Source organism: Tribolium castaneum, chromosome 1 (assembly GCF_031307605.1).
Source record: "Tribolium castaneum strain GA2 chromosome 1, icTriCast1.1, whole genome shotgun sequence".
NCBI classification, from domain to species: domain Eukaryota; kingdom Metazoa; phylum Arthropoda; class Insecta; order Coleoptera; family Tenebrionidae; genus Tribolium; species Tribolium castaneum.
In genome coordinates, this window is record NC_087394.1 from 13,291,943 (window position 1) to 13,307,850 (window position 15,908).

The window sequence follows — 15,908 nt, forward strand, 5'->3', positions numbered from 1 at the left end:
CAACAGATGATGTAATTTGTAGTTTCAATGAGAGATCTAATAATTAATAACTATTTTACATTTTTATCAACCTTGTTGAAAAAAAATAATTTGGTAAAATGCGACGTTGGCGTTTACATAGTTTTGAAATAGCTAATAGAAACATTATTTAAAAGAAAAATTATACAGGCTACTTCTTTAAGGGCCCACATAAAATTTATAAACTTTTAAACTTCTAATATACGAGTAGCTAGAGGTTTAAGAGTTTGTATTCAATCCAAATCGACCATTCTGAGTTTAGATAAATTATATTCAAAATGGCTAAATTCCCAGAACTACGAGAAATTGGCGTCAATTTTGAAATTTTAAATAGTAACTGTTTATTTTTATTGCATTTTTGAATTCGCCTCTTTTATACAAAAAATTATTCATTTAAAATATCACAGCTTAAGAGTCCTTTACAATAAGTGAAAAATTCTTTTTGTATTTGAATGGTCTTCTCAAATCTCCAGGATTGTCAACTATCAAATTGCAAGGCTACTATGATTTTTTGAAAGTGATTAAAAATGATTATAAAACAGTTTTTTCAAATGGAATGACCCTGTTTTTTCAATGGCATTCAAAAAAACATCAATTTTTATGCAGACTTATATTAACATCTTCTACATCTATCTCCACAATTTTTGAAATAATCGCAAAAAACTTCATTTTAGCTCATTATTTTCATTTTTAATCAAGTAAACATTCGAAAAATATGATTAAAATTGTGTTATCAATTAAAAGAAATGTTCGATTTGTTCACCATTATCATTCAAGAAGTTCAAAATTCGATGGCTGACTGACTGAGTTACTTTACACAATTCACTATGTTATAAAAAAACATAATTAAATATTATTGTTTTACCGTTTATTCGATAATAAACCAGCTAAAAAACTAAATAAAATATTGAAGTTTGACAATTGTTGACCATTTTGCAAGGTCTACTTGAATAACTTTCAAAATTAGGAAGTAAAATCCATTTTTTGTTAATTTTTTCAAACACTGTTAAAGATAGGTAGAGGACGTCCCTTTGGAGTATTGTTAAAAGTCACCACAAATATCGTTGTTCTTTTGATTGCCGTTAAGAAAATTCGGTCATTCCATTAATTGAGTTACAGCATTTTTTTTGATAACCATTTTGAAAAAATCATAGTAGCCATGAATTTTGACAGATGACAATTTTGAAAATTCTGGAAGACTACAAACCTTGGGTTATCGAATGCAAAACAAAATTATTCACTTATCGCAATGCAAAGTTCAACCGCTGTGATATCTTAAATAAATCCTTGCAAATGAAAATTTTTACAAAAAAAATGACATATGCCAAAAACTATAACAGATAAGTACCAACAACTTGGGTAAATTTTACTCAGCTTAAAAGGGTGAATTACTATTTAAAATTTCAAACTTGGCGCCAATATTTTGTAGTTCCGAAAGCTTAGTCATTTTTAAAATAAGTTAGTTGTACTCAAAATGGTAGACTTGGGTCGTATATAAAATTTTAATACCTCTAGCTATATTCGAAGTTAAAGAGTTTCTAATGTGAATCACCCGGTGTGAATGACTTCGTTTTCATGTTATAAATCCGAATAAAAAAAATAGTTAAAAATTGTTGCTTACATTTTTCAAAACATGCACAACGTATTGCAACAAAACACGTATTATGTCCTCTAAACGCTCGGAACATCTGTAAAATGTAAACAGCCAATTTGTCACAATCAGTGACCAAAATATTGAGTTTCAGGTTATTTTCTTGGAAAACATAAAACAGCATTCGTTACGCTCTAAGGGGGTGTTAAAAGTGACCTCGACAGAACGTCGTTACGGACCACATGTGTGTGAATTCGGGAAAGAAACACATTTTGCAATTTCGATTACTACTTATAGCAAGCGTTTTGTGCCCAAAATATGTTCCTTAGGAAAAAACTAATTAGTACATCATCAACTACTTTAAAGATGTAATTAAGATCATTTTTCAAAAATATTTTTTTGAAATTCTTTTTAGCTTTCGAGTTATTCAAAAAAGTTTTTTCCAAATGGCACCCTATCACGGCATTTTTTTTTTGAAAAGATTATGCTATAGAAATTACTTCTAATTCAATAATTTCGTTTTTGGACCAGTGGTTTTTTAAAATAATATTCAACTTGCGTTCCGAGCTCGTTACGACGGTTTTCCGAATTTGACCGAACAGGTGGTCTCCATCGATGCTTTTATTCGAGTAATTTGATTCGTCAAATTTTTCGCAAATATAAGCGTCCATGGATACAACCACTTTGGCTCGAAAAAGTTCGAAAAACCTTCGCAACGAACTCGGAATGCAACTTTAATAATTTACTTTCTGAGAACCACTATTATTAGAAGCAAGAACTTTTGATTAGAAGTGAGTTCTAGAGCATGTTTTTTTCAAAAAAAAAATCGCCGTGGGGGGTGCCATTTGGAAAAAAAATTAATAACTCGAAAACTAAAAGAAATTTTGAAAAATTTTATTCTTAAAAAATAATCACATTTTTAAAGTACTTGACGATGTACTAATTGTTTTTTTCGTAAGGCACATAGTTTAGGCACAAAATGCTTCGTTTCATACTTTTGCCCAAAAACCGGCGCACCAACTCAGTGGAGTGTGGGTGGCAGAGAATTACTTACATATAAAGGTAAAAAGTAAAAAAATCCATTGTAATAAAGTTATTGATAAATAACAAATTTTAAATAAATTATATGTGGCAACGTTGTCTAACAGTCGTGATCGCAATAGAATTTGATCAACAATAGAAATAAATTATTTTTGAAATGGTTTCCTAGGAAATAATGCCCAGTATTGGCACATCTACAATTTGTGATTTTTTTAATGAATTTTATTTTTTTTAATTTAAAAAACTGTTAAAGTCTGATAGAAAATTTAAAAATAATTATTCATCGTTTTTTTAGGGAACGATTACTAGGTGTGAAACATAAAAACATTAAAGAATAATAAAAACTGAGGAAGTTAACAAAATAAGTTTATAGCTACAGATTTTTTTAAATACGACTTTAGGAATCTTTTCAAGATTTTTCCCGTAATCTACACATACTTCTCAACAACGTACCACTGAGTTGGTGTGCCAGTTTCTGAGCACCCTGTATGTATAATGAGTATCAATAATTTTATTGAGACCTACATTTTAAGTAGGAACAAAAATGCTTAACGCTTTAGTTAAGTTATCTTTCGATAATAAATTATGATAATATTAAAAACAGGTAATTATTTATTCAGAAAAATTGCGTTACGTAAAAAATGAGGTCGTCGTACACTTTGTCCATTATTGTATTTTTATTTAACTTTGGTAAATTTAGCATAAGTTAAACTCATTTTGATTCGAGAATAAAAAGTATTTTTAACTAATATACTGTGAACCCTGAACCGTGTTAGAAATGATATTAGCTGTTCCGAGAATATTTTCCTGAATTTAAAAATGCGCTTTAAATGGTAAACTGTTCAGTTATTAAAGGAAGTTAACAACAATTAAAAAAATGTTGTACCTCTCTTCGAAACGAAGGCACTACAATTACAATATCTCCTTTCTCAAATTTAATTTTCTTGGTAAATGATTAGCCTAAAGATGAAGTAAAGTTCTGGTCTATTTATTAATATTAATTTAGTTATTTCACCGTCTAAACAAATCAGTCGCTAAACTACCTTTACCTTTTAATTTCACAACTTCATTAACATAATAATATCTGCGATACTTTTACGTTCATTGCTGCAAAAAGACACATTCAAGTACCCATTTTCAAAACTATAATTTACACGGTTTAGTTCCGACCTCCATCAGCTATTGCAAAAATGATTTCCTTCAATCTGAAAGTTAAGATTTACTTAACAGAAGATTTGCGTTTTTTCATCTTTTTATGATGACAAGTCAAGCATGGTCTTGATCCAAATTTTCTCATTACATTGTACAGCGGAAATAAGCTTTAATGTTTACTCAAAGAGGTGTAATTAAAAGAGTATTCGCAATTAACCCAATTTTTTTTCGGTTTTTCCCAATGTCAAATAAAATTTCATTGTTCAAAGAAACATCACGTTTGGGAAAGACCTGCTCCATTACTCTGAATCGTAAACTGTACGTAGCATTTGCAAAAAAAACAATGAATTTATTACGCACGATGAGTGAAAGTCTAACAAATCTATAAACGCAAGTCTAGACTCCAATTTAAATTCACTTTCATACCGTTTCTATCACAATGTTTTTCAATAATTTACCAAAATCAATAAGAACAGTATTCTGTTTGTGAATAAATCCGTCGCGCTCTGATAACACATTTACTGATTCCTTAAAGTAATAAAAATCGAACGCTCAATAATTTATAAATGATATAATAGAAAGTATCTGATTGTCTTCCTCGACTACTCTTTTTTAAATACTTTCCAGTTAATTATGACAAGAATTTAAATAACAAAAAAATAAAAAAGCGAATATAAATGTCGCCTGTTGGTTCGAGCAACTTCTTGAAGCATAGCACAAAATACAGTACAACCTCTTTCATACGAATTATATTTAAATTTATATTTAGAGAAGGATGATGTCCTTCAGAAAAAAAATTTATAATTAAATTAAATAATTATTAATTCATTCTAAATAGGACTCTTCATTTTTTATGATTATGACAATTCAAATTCAAATTCTAACGATCAAATTATATCAACCTAAAGAAAATTAAACAAAACACTGTAGTTTTTGTAATATCATAAATAATCTTATGGTAATCCAAATATGTCATCCTTCCAATTGGTTCGCATTATCAAGGTTGTACTATAGTAAGATACAAAGTTTTACCCATAAACGACCATTATCAAAATTAAAAGTAAAAATTTTATAATTCATTTTTATCTCCTATCTGATTCTAAAATAAAAAATGCCTTAATTTAGTTTTCTGTGCAAAAATTTGAAAAAAACAAGCCCAAAAAATAATTAATTAAATAAAAATTTGAAGTTCAAATAGTACGATTAAACAATATTTAAGCATCGTTTATGTTGGAATGAAAACAGAATGAATAAAATTTCAATTATTTATAAGTATTATAAGTAAAAACAAAAATGCAAAAATTAACATGCAAACAGAAAAAAATTAAGTTTTTTATAGCAAATTCATGTGGAACTACTAGTTTTTGAGTAAAAAATCCATTTAACAGAGTCACCTTGTATATTCGGTAGGTAAACATTAAAAAATATACAGGGTGTCCCAGCGATGTGAATAAGTCCATTATTGATCTTTAAATTTCAGAAAAATAAGCCGCACATACTAACCCCCATATTCACCTAAAATTATTTTCAAGTATGTCTTTTGTTGGTTACTGAAAAGATATTTAACTTTAAACATTAAAAAAACTATTAACTATAATATTGTTTCAGTAGTCGAAAAATTTTCAGCTAATAATAATTTTAACGCTACCCTTAGGCCATTATTCATCATTTATTACAGTAAAATAACTAAAATTTTAATATTTATGGCAAATTTTTAAATTCCTGTAAACACTCTAATAAATGGTCTATGGTGGAGTTGCTATGGTTATGGTATGGTTTACTATGGTAACAACAATGCTGATGATTATTGCTAAAAGTAACTTTTAAAGTTAGATCTCTTTTCTGTAATTAACTTTAGGCATTTGAAACTTTATGTTTTTAAATAGACAATTTTATAATCTTTGAGGCACAAAAACAAACAATAGGAGTTTAACAAACATCTTAATTTTTCTGTTTCTAATTGCAAAGCGTTAAACAAATTAAAACAGATTTAAGTATAAACATTTCTTTTTAAAGTGGTGAAAATCCTACTTTTCAACGATTTTTCGTTTTTGTGTAATAAATAATAATTTTTTTAAAGACCTTGTTTGTGTCAAAAAATCTAATTATTTTAAAAACTAAGCAGAATCGACCAATTAAATTAAATGAGATTAAAATCATCAGTATTAAAAGCTGACATGCTGTATGTATACCTCATTATTATATAAATATACAGCAAAAACGCAGATATGATTTAAAAAAAACAAAAAGTCAATAGCTCTAACAATAAATTATAAAATATAAATAAAAAATAAATTATGGGGCTTTTTCGGTTCGTTGGAACAGCTGCCTGTATAAATATTTCATTCTTCGCTTAAAAGTTACAGTTGGTTCAACTTTTTAGAGTACTCTGTATTAAATTAAATTGAAGATATTATAAGTTAAAAAAAATTAAAAGATGTTGAAGATAAGACTTTTGATAAGACCAATAAAAATTATTTTATTTACTGTTTAAAGGTTTACACCTAAAAACAATAATTAAATTTTACACGTGTTTTATCATTCTTTTTGTTGTTTTATGGCTTTTCTGTGAATTCCAGTGAGCAAACTGTATGACTAACAATAAAGTAAAAAATGTTTTTTGACATTTTTCGATTTTTTTGGAAGGGACTTTTGATAAGACCATTAAAAATTATTTTATTTATTGTTTAAAGATTTACACCTAAAACAATAATTAAATTTTATACTTGTTGTTTTATTGCTTTTCTGTGAATTCCAGTGAGCAAACTGTATGACTGATAACAAACTGAAAAATATTTTTTTTGACATTTTTTGGTAAAAAAATCCAAACTCCAATTGTTTTAAATAATTCTGTTCACTAAATGGCATTGTAGTTTATTGCACATTTCTTCTTCCTAAGAACGGGCGCCTCGATAAGCTTCAGGACGTGACAAAGTTGCATTTTCGGTATTGTTGAGTGTATTACTTAATAAAGCATGAATAATTATTAGAAATTTTTAACGCATTTTTTTATCGTCAAATAATTAGACCCGGTATATATACAGTGCTCGATCACTTTCATTCATTTTTAACCACAACCGTAACCATGAATCTGAAAATTTTGCGCGTGGTTTTGCCAGTAATGTTTGTGTACGCCCAAGGATATCTAAGTGAGCAAAAGATCGACTACTTTGTGCGATTAATCTCAAAAGCGAATGAAAACGCAATGACATACCAATTACCCAAAAATGCGTACGAATACTATACGAAAGATAGACAGCAAAGTAAGTAAAGTGACCATTTCTTGTACAATGTGTTTTTAAATAGTTCTCATCTAGTCGTCTGTGAATTTCCCATGGAAAATCAGAAATGCCGCTTTATAGAATTAATGACAGGCATTTAGACACCCACTATTACCATTCTTCAATTCAGAAATAAGCTCTGACAATATAAGTGTTTTTTCACAGTCTTGCATTTTAACGAAATTTTTAAAATTAATTAATTGACAATTGGTAAATTTCACAACTGACAGTTTTGACATTTATTGACAGAGAACTCAAGTGAGCAGAGCGGCACAATTTTTTTTTACATGTAAACCAATTTCACAGTTAACTAGATGAGAATCATTTAAAAACACTTTGTATTTTTGGCAATCTGATGTGTCATTAGAGTTCGGAACTTTCGATTTTGTGGTAATTGGGGCCGGAGCTGGAGGAACAGTTGTGGCGAATCGCTTGAGTGAAGTGGCTAATTGGAATATCCTTGTGCTTGAAGCTGGAGGATATGGAAACGATTTTTCCGACATTCCCAACATGTATTTTCCGATACAATTCAGTCATTTTAACTGGGGCTATAACAGTACTCCGCAGACAACGGCGTGCTTAGGTTGGTATAAAAAACTCATTAACAATTAATCCGCAGTGATGTAATTAATAAATATTTATTTACAATTTTTAATTGAAATAATTAATTTAATAATGCTCGTAATGACTACAATTTTATTTGTGTTGTAATATTCATAAGAAATTAAAATAGTAATTACTCCAATTCTTTCAAAGTTGTACGACTGTGAGTGGCGCTAAAAAAGGAGGAAGTTTGCCACTCTAATAACACGTGCCTTTTCATGAATAAATTTTATTACCATTATAGTTTTTATATCGGCATATACAGGTGACCCAAAGGTGCGTAATCGGTTTAAAACTTTTTTATTATTTGAAATATTGCCATGCCGTTTTTACTATCCGATAAATCGACTTAAAGTCCACAAACTAAAAATATTTTTATTATACACAGGGTGTTGTGTACAGAGTGGTGAACAAAAGTTAATTTTTTTAAATGGAACACGCTATATATTTTTGCAAAATTAGATTCTACGCAAATAAAATAATGTAACTTTATATAAACTATTATGGGCCTATCCCTTTTCGTTAAAAAAACAATTTTTGAAAAATCACTCAGATGTCGCATCAGCTATAAATATTTTCCGATAAACTTGCAACAGAAAAAGTCAGAATATCCTGTAGTTTTGGCAACAGTGGGCTTTTACTTGAAACACGCAGGTAATGTACACGTGCCTAAACGCAAAAAGTTGAATAACTCATTTTTTTCAAATGGAACACCATGTATTTCTTTTCATGTGTCGATAGCATTTTTTATAAACTTTCTAATTATATGCTGTTTGTATAGCAAATTACAAATTTCTTGAAGTGTTAATTTTTTTTCTTTTTTTCTTTATTTTATTATTAATTCTTGATGAATAAAATTCATGTATGTATCAAGTAATAATTAAATTAGTAATAAAATTAGTCACATTAGTACATATCAAAAATTAAATAACCATTTAACTTATCAGATTCTAAGATACTAAATTTTCTTGTAATATTTTTTTTTGAAAAATCTTGAAAATTGTTGTAAATTTGCATGCAAACCCTATACCCTTAGAAAGCTTATGCAAAATGCTATCGATACGTGTAAAAAATGCATGGTGTATTTAAAAAAAAAAGAGTTATTTAATTTTTTGCGTTTTGGCACACCCTGTTCATTATCTGCGTGTTTCAAATAAATGTCGTTTTTTTGTGTAAAACTGCAAGGCATTCCGAGTTTTTCTATGACAAATTTGTCGGAAAATAATTATTGGCAACTTTCCTAGTGATTTTTCAAAAATTGGTCTTTTTTATAACGAAAAGTTGAATAATTCCAAAACGAAAAGTGATTGACCTATAACAATTTATACAAAGTTACAGTACATTTTTGTGTTGAATCTAATAATGCAAAAATATATAGGGTGTTCCAGTAAAGAATCCACTTGCGGACTAAAATTTTTAAACCGCTACTAAATAAACAATTGCTTCAATAGGTTATTTTGACGCCAATAAAAGTTTAAAAGGCAAAAATCCTTATAAAAAATAAACTGCGCACAAATGAATAGGGATATTGTTAAAAAAGCGTACGCTGATTTAATTTGTTTTATACATTAGGTATATTTTTTCTTAATGGTTGCAGAATGGAATTTATTACTTAAATAACAAATAAAAACTTAATTTTAACTTATAGTTAAACTAATTACAATAATCCTATTCATTTCAGCGTAGTTTATAACAGTGAGGGTACTAATGTTTTATTCAGTGTAAGAACAAATAAAATAGAAATTTAAAATGCATGTAAAGAAAGTTGAATAAAACGTCTCGTCCGTTAAAATAAACAAGTTTATTTGCGTAATTTTTGCAAATTTTGTTAGAATAGAACATTTACTATGGGGTAGGTATTTTTAATGGTCCTTATTTTTATTTTTAATCTACTACTTATTACATTACGTTACATTTGTACATTACTATTTATTACACAAACTTTCATCGGACAACCCTAAATAACTCAAAAATTGATTTACTCAAAACTAAAAAAATGTGATTTATTTTATATTTTTGTCAAATCTCATAAGAATTTCAGAATTTATGAATAAGTTTGCATTCACAGAATTCTGTGAATGCAAACTTATTCAGCCATAGGACTATCATTTTACAGAATAATGTTTTAGAAAAAACAGCTATTGAATAATTGTTAAGATATTTGCAAATACAAATAAATACAGGTTATTGATGAGCCCTATAAAAATGTACCCGAAACACATTGCATTATATTTTTAAATACAAAAAGTACAACCTTCCAGCATTCATATTGTTTATTGCGAGAATGCTAAAGAACAAAAATTAAAAAACTACAACTTTGATATTTCAAAACACTGCAAAAACTACACAATTTTAAACGATGATGCTCTATGCTGATCATTTCTTATTACAATGCAAGTCAGATACGAGGAGCCAAAATAAAAAAAAATGTTAAAACAAAAGATACAAAAGTAATAATTTATTTAAATTTTTTTAAATATTAAGTATCTTGTTTTTTTATAAACACTGTTCAGAAATGATTGTTCAAGTCACCTATGAAATTTGAATATAATGTGCCGCTTAATTTAATTGTAAATGTCGTCAAAGTGGCATATTCGTCAAAATATTATTGGGATTAATAATATTGAGAGCTAATTTTGAGAGAAAATGCGACGTTAGCGTTTTTATAGTTTTGAAACAGCCAATATATAAGCAATTGCTTTAATAAGTTGTTTTGACGCTAATAAACGTAAGTTTAAAAGACAAAAATCCTTGTAAAAAAATAACATACTAATGTTATATTCAATGTAAGAACAAATAAAATAAAAATTTAAAATGCCGGTGAAGACTTTTCAAGCTTTATAATTATATATTTAAAAAAGAACAAAGTAATCAAAACGATTATGGTCCACATTAGCAATTTGGTTAAAGAGGAAATAATTTCTAAAGCTGAGAACAATCAGGCACTTTGCTCTCTCTACAACATTCTGATTTTTGGAAAAAATAGAAACAATAAGCAACAATAGGTAAATAGAAATTCTGAGATTGGACGAAGAAAAGATTTTAACCATTTTAACCAAGAGCAGGATATATTTCCTCAAATATTTAATTTATAATCATGTGAATCATGCCTTAGAGAACATATTATACCAGCGAAAAAAAATTGTTCCATTTTTTTGACCACAAATCTATTACCTAGGATTTCACTTATTTTACCTAGAATTTGCAATATTTGTATTAGTTAGAAAATGGCAATTATTTACCTAAAAGTTTACTAATATCCAAAATAAAATATTTGGAAGTACTTACTGTTTTTAATAACGTTTACAAATTTTATCTAGAGATTAATTTTTTCATCTAGTCTTCTTAACTAGATCTAGCCCTTCTATTTTCACTTAGAGTATTATTTTTATATCAAGTGTACTAGAATTTAAGTAAATTAGAGCGTTGAATTTATAATTCGAGTAGACTTTATCGTTTTTTAACTTAAATTAAACGGCCGATTGTGATAATTAATCAAGGTGAAGTGTGAAATAATAATATTCTAAATGGTAATACTCAATTATAATACATTTTATCCCGAGTTTCCACTAGTTTTTCAGTCATAAAGACACCAAACGCTTGACAACATTGTTCAAGCCCGCAACTAACAATACACCAAGTGTTCTGTTATGTTAGTTTCATAATATTTCAAATATTATCTATTAACAAAAATATTTCAGAATAGAATTCACTATTTCAGTTAAAGGACACGTCAGCACAAATTATTTTTTTTTATTCTTTGAGGTGTCTGACTGAAAAAATTAAGCACAACTAAAATGCTTCCTGTTTTTGCATTTTTTATTTTTGCAAAATAAAAAAATTACGAATTTTATGCGTTACTTTAAACTCACTTTTTCACTTTGTAGGACTACAGCAAATTGGGAAAAAATAACCAACAAGCCAATCATTAATTTCGATTCTTGCAAGAAGTCTAATGTTTCTCGACAAATAGAAACAAATTTTTAAGGAAAAAAAATACAATCTGTCTATAAATGAATGTAGGATCGTAGTAGGTATTAAAACTTTACAGCTTCTTTCCAGAAAAAACAAACAATGATAGAAATTAAAGATTTGGTTTTACTGGTTGCCTGAGTAGATAGAAATTGGTACTATTCAGAAATTTCATAAAAATAAAATAATTAAATGCGGCAAATTCAAATTCCGGAACCACCGGAAATCCTACACTCTTTTATAAACAGTCCGTACAAGCAGTTCTAAAATAATGTAGGTAGTATTGAAAAACGAAGTACTAATTTCCAAATGTAGAAAAAATTAAACTAAAAGCATCTCCGAAGGAAGAAAAAGTGATTCACATAAGGCAAATCTTAAACTCTGACCCTTCGTAGCTCTATCCAGATCAAGAACTAATTTGAAAGTAAAATTACCGTTGGGGGCGCCACTGAGTTAGGTCGAAAACAGTAACCATAAATGGCGGGAAAATGTTTATTCTGATATTTTGAGCGTTGTACGAATTTTGAGGCTTCACAATTATTACATTGCTTATGCGGAATGATTATTGTATCTTTGGTGGAAGAAACGAATGTTGACACGAATAACGATGACTTTTTGGTTCACTTTCTTTATTGGAAAATTATTACAAAGACATTGAAAAGCCTACCTTTTGGCATAATTTACGTTTAAGTGTATTAGCAGTTGTTAATCTTAATTGTAGTTTTGTTGATTTATCGAAGTATTTCATGATTTTATCAGTGGAAAAATTTTAACCTAAAATTCACAAACTTCACTAATTTACTGATTTCTTGAGCCCAACTTTGTGTTCGCTGTGATCCATTACTATAGTCTTTACTTAGACAACTGTTTGATAACACTTTGTAATGAAAATTTAAATCTTTTTCACTTTTTATCCACTTTCAAATGCCAACAACAAACACTTTATACCACGAAAAACCGCAGAACCAAAGTCAAAGCTAGTATTTACCACCACTTACTTTTAAAGTGATTCTCTCCAATGTAAGCAATTAACACTATACACGGAAAATTGTTAAACAATTCATTAGATGTCAATTAAATGTGGAATTACGAAAATTTCGTTACTGTTTTCGACAAAGTTCAAAAGTCATCACCAGAGGGCGTCTAGTTAATTTTATTTCCGAATTGTATTTAAGAATTCTTTTTGACGTGTGACAATTGTTGACTAAAATGTAAAGTCTACTTAAATAACAATGAAAATTACGTTTTTTGTGACTTTTTTCACAAACTGTAAGAGATGGGTATAGGACGTATTGACAAAAGTCACCATAAATATCGGTGTTCTATCGATTGCCGTTAAGAAAATAGGGTCACTCCATTTGAAAAAACTAAGTTATAGCAGTTTTTTGAAAACCATTTAAAAAAATCATACTAGCTATGAATTTTGACAGTTGACAACTTTGAAAATTCTCGGAGACTCCTCAAACCTTCAGTTAGCGAATGCAAAAAAACATTCACTTATCGCAAAGGGTTCACGAGCTGTAATATCGTAGATAAACCCTTGCAAATGAAAATTTTAACAATAAATTACATATGGCAAAAACTATGACAGATAAATACCAACAACTTTGGTAAATTTTACTCAGCTTGAGAAGATAAATTCAAATATGCAATAAAAATGTGTAGTTACTATTCAAAATTTCTAGCTTGTTGCCAATTTTTTGTACTTCCGGAAGCTCAGCAATTTTGAAAATAATTTATTTAAACTCAGAATTCTCGATTTAAATCGTATACAAAATTTTAAAGCTCTAGCTTTATTGAAGTTGAAATTTTTCTAATGTAGGCCCTAAATGAATCACCTTGTATGGCCATAAATTCGCCCCAAACAATGTGTTGAGGTATAATTTCTGTGGCTGCTGGCGGCCCGTTTAGCACGATTTTATCAAAACATACTTATCCCCAGGTTTGGAAAACCACGTATGCCTCTATCCCCGAGGCAAAGGCATCGGTGGCTCAACCCTAATCAACGGCTTAGTATACTCCAGAGGTCACAAAACCGACTTCGACAAATGGGGCGAAGTAGTCGGAAGCAAACGCTGGTCGTATAATAAAGTACTCAAGTACTTTAAAAAATCAGAAGATTTTGTTTATAGAGATTACGAAGTACCTTACGAACCCCAATACCACGGAACTGGTGGTTACTTACGCGTCGAAAACTACATCTACAGAAGCCCCCAACTGAACGCCTTCCTCGCCGCAAACCAAGAGCTCGGCCTGGGAGTTGTTGACTACAACGCCAATAAATTAGGCGCTTCGGCTTCGCAACTCAACACACACAACGGACGGCGTTTCGACGGCGGAAAAGCCTTCATACACCCTGTCTTAAATCGCCCAAACCTCAAAGTCCTAACCGGAAGTTACGTCACCAGAATTGTGATTAACAAAGAGACCAAAAGTGCAACCGGAGTCGAGTTTACACACGACGGGAAATATTATTACGTTGAAGCGAAAAAAGAGGTGATTTTGTGTGCCGGAGCGTTTGGATCGCCACAAATCCTCATGTTATCGGGCGTTGGGCCGAAGAAACACCTCCAAGACGTGGGAATTGAAGTGATAAAGGACTTAGAAGTTGGAAGCACACTTCGTGACAACCCCACATTTTTCGGCCTAAATTTTGGGACAAACTACACCGAACCTGTCAGGCCTTTGAAGGACTATGTCCTACAATACCTGGAAGGTGTTGGTCCTTTAACAATCCCTGGAAGCAACCAAGGAGTGGGTTTTTACGAATCAAGCTACACCAAAGGCACTGGAATTCCCGAAATAGAACTCATGTTCATTCCTGCTAACGCTACCAGCAACCTATCACAGAGAAGCTTCGGCTTAACTGACGAGACGTACGAAGACGTCTGGAAGTATGCAAACATCCCCCAAACTTTCCTTTTTTACGTGGTCGATTTACACTCACAATCTGTTGGAACAGTTCGGCTCAAGAGCAAAAATCCCTTCGAGTACCCTTTGATCGACTCGCGATTTTTATCAGATCCTGAAGACCGTGACATTAACACTTTGTACGAGGGCGTGCAACTGGCCCTTAAACTAACACAAACGCGGCCCTTCAAGGCCATTAACGCAACCCTGCAAGGAGGGCCGTTAAGGGCCTGCAAGCACTTTCCCTACTTGTCCAAGCCCTACTGGTACTGCGCTTTGCGCCAACTGACCATAAACCTGTACCATCCTCTGGGCACATGTCCCATGGGCAAAGACCCGAAAAAGGGGGCTGTGGTTGACGCAAAATTGCGCGTTTTTGGAATAAAAAATTTACGAGTGGCTGATGCAAGTGTGTTTCCCTTTGCGCTGGCAGGGCATCCGAATGCGCCCACTGTGATGGTTGGGGAGCAGTTGGGTGATTTGGTTAAGTGTGATCATAAAAATGACATAATAGCGTTTGGTTTTTATTAGTTGTATTGGCAAAGAGTGACTAATTGTATTGACAATATCGGTGTCTTTTAATTTTTGATTAAAGTGTTAATGTCATATACACATATTAGGTAATGCATGTAGATTAAGAGTTTCTAAACTGAGACAAGGACAAGTTAACCGCAATTGATTTTTTTAAACTTTGCAAGGTAAGTGTAGCAAGGAATAAACACATTCCAGCAAACGGAGGGAAAGTTATATATCTGAACATGTTCTTTTAACAATAGAATAGTAGGATTGTCCAATTCCGATAATCGTGAGATCTGATTATTCTATTATTATATTTAATAGCGCAGTGCCTTTCGCTAATTACATTATGATTTCGAAGTTTGTAGTATTTTTCGTAAGATCTTAGACCAAATAATTTGTTAAATTAACTATTTCAGCCATAAGTTAATTAGATTGTAATAAAACTGATTGCTTCTCCGCCCAAAAAATTACCCAAAAATACAGTTCAAAGATTTTACATATATGCCTATTTTTATGTCATTTTTCGTTGCATTGGAAAAGTGTTCTCGTATGTTGCTCGTGTTAAGAATTCGTATAGATAACAAGATAACAGTAGTTGCATACTTATAGCATAATTACAAGTATCATAATATTCACAACGCGCATTAATTATCTGATTGAATTAAACTGAAGAAAAGACTTGAGAATGAAGTTATCGATAATTATTCTTTCGTAAGTAATAAATAATAAATCTTATTCTTATGTGCAAATTTCCAAACTGCATTAGTGATAGGACTGATAGGTAAAATGTCTTTATATGAATTGTACAACAAGAAAACTTT

General features: G+C 30.2%; 1 protein-coding gene and 1 long non-coding RNA gene across 2 annotated transcripts in view; one reads left to right on the forward strand and one right to left on the reverse strand.

Annotated features, from left to right (window-relative positions):
* The window catches only part of LOC135265282 (uncharacterized), a 362,501-nt gene that overhangs the window by 283,742 nt on the left and 62,851 nt on the right, over positions 1–15,908 (reverse strand). The window lies entirely within an intron of this gene.
* On the forward strand, positions 6,848–15,585 carry LOC655042 (glucose dehydrogenase [FAD, quinone]). Its single transcript, XM_008193137.3, has 3 exons — positions 6,848–7,065; positions 7,451–7,666; positions 13,601–15,585. Exons 1-3 carry the CDS (start codon positions 6,888–6,890, stop codon positions 15,097–15,099), a joined length of 1,893 nt encoding a protein of 630 aa, XP_008191359.1. The 5' UTR covers positions 6,848–6,887; the 3' UTR covers positions 15,100–15,585.

Excerpts from the sequence above, each read along its gene's own strand:
- LOC655042 (XM_008193137.3), top strand. The coding sequence starts at position 6,888 with ATGAATCTGAAAATTTTGCGCGTGGTTTTGCCAGTAATGTTTGTGTAC. Across the intron at positions 7,066-7,450 it reads TACGAAAGATAGACAGCAAA|AGTTCGGAACTTTCGATTTT; the intron begins GTAAGTAAAGTG and ends ATGTGTCATTAG. Across the intron at positions 7,667-13,600 it reads GCAGACAACGGCGTGCTTAG|GTTTGGAAAACCACGTATGC; the intron begins GTTGGTATAAAA and ends ACTTATCCCCAG.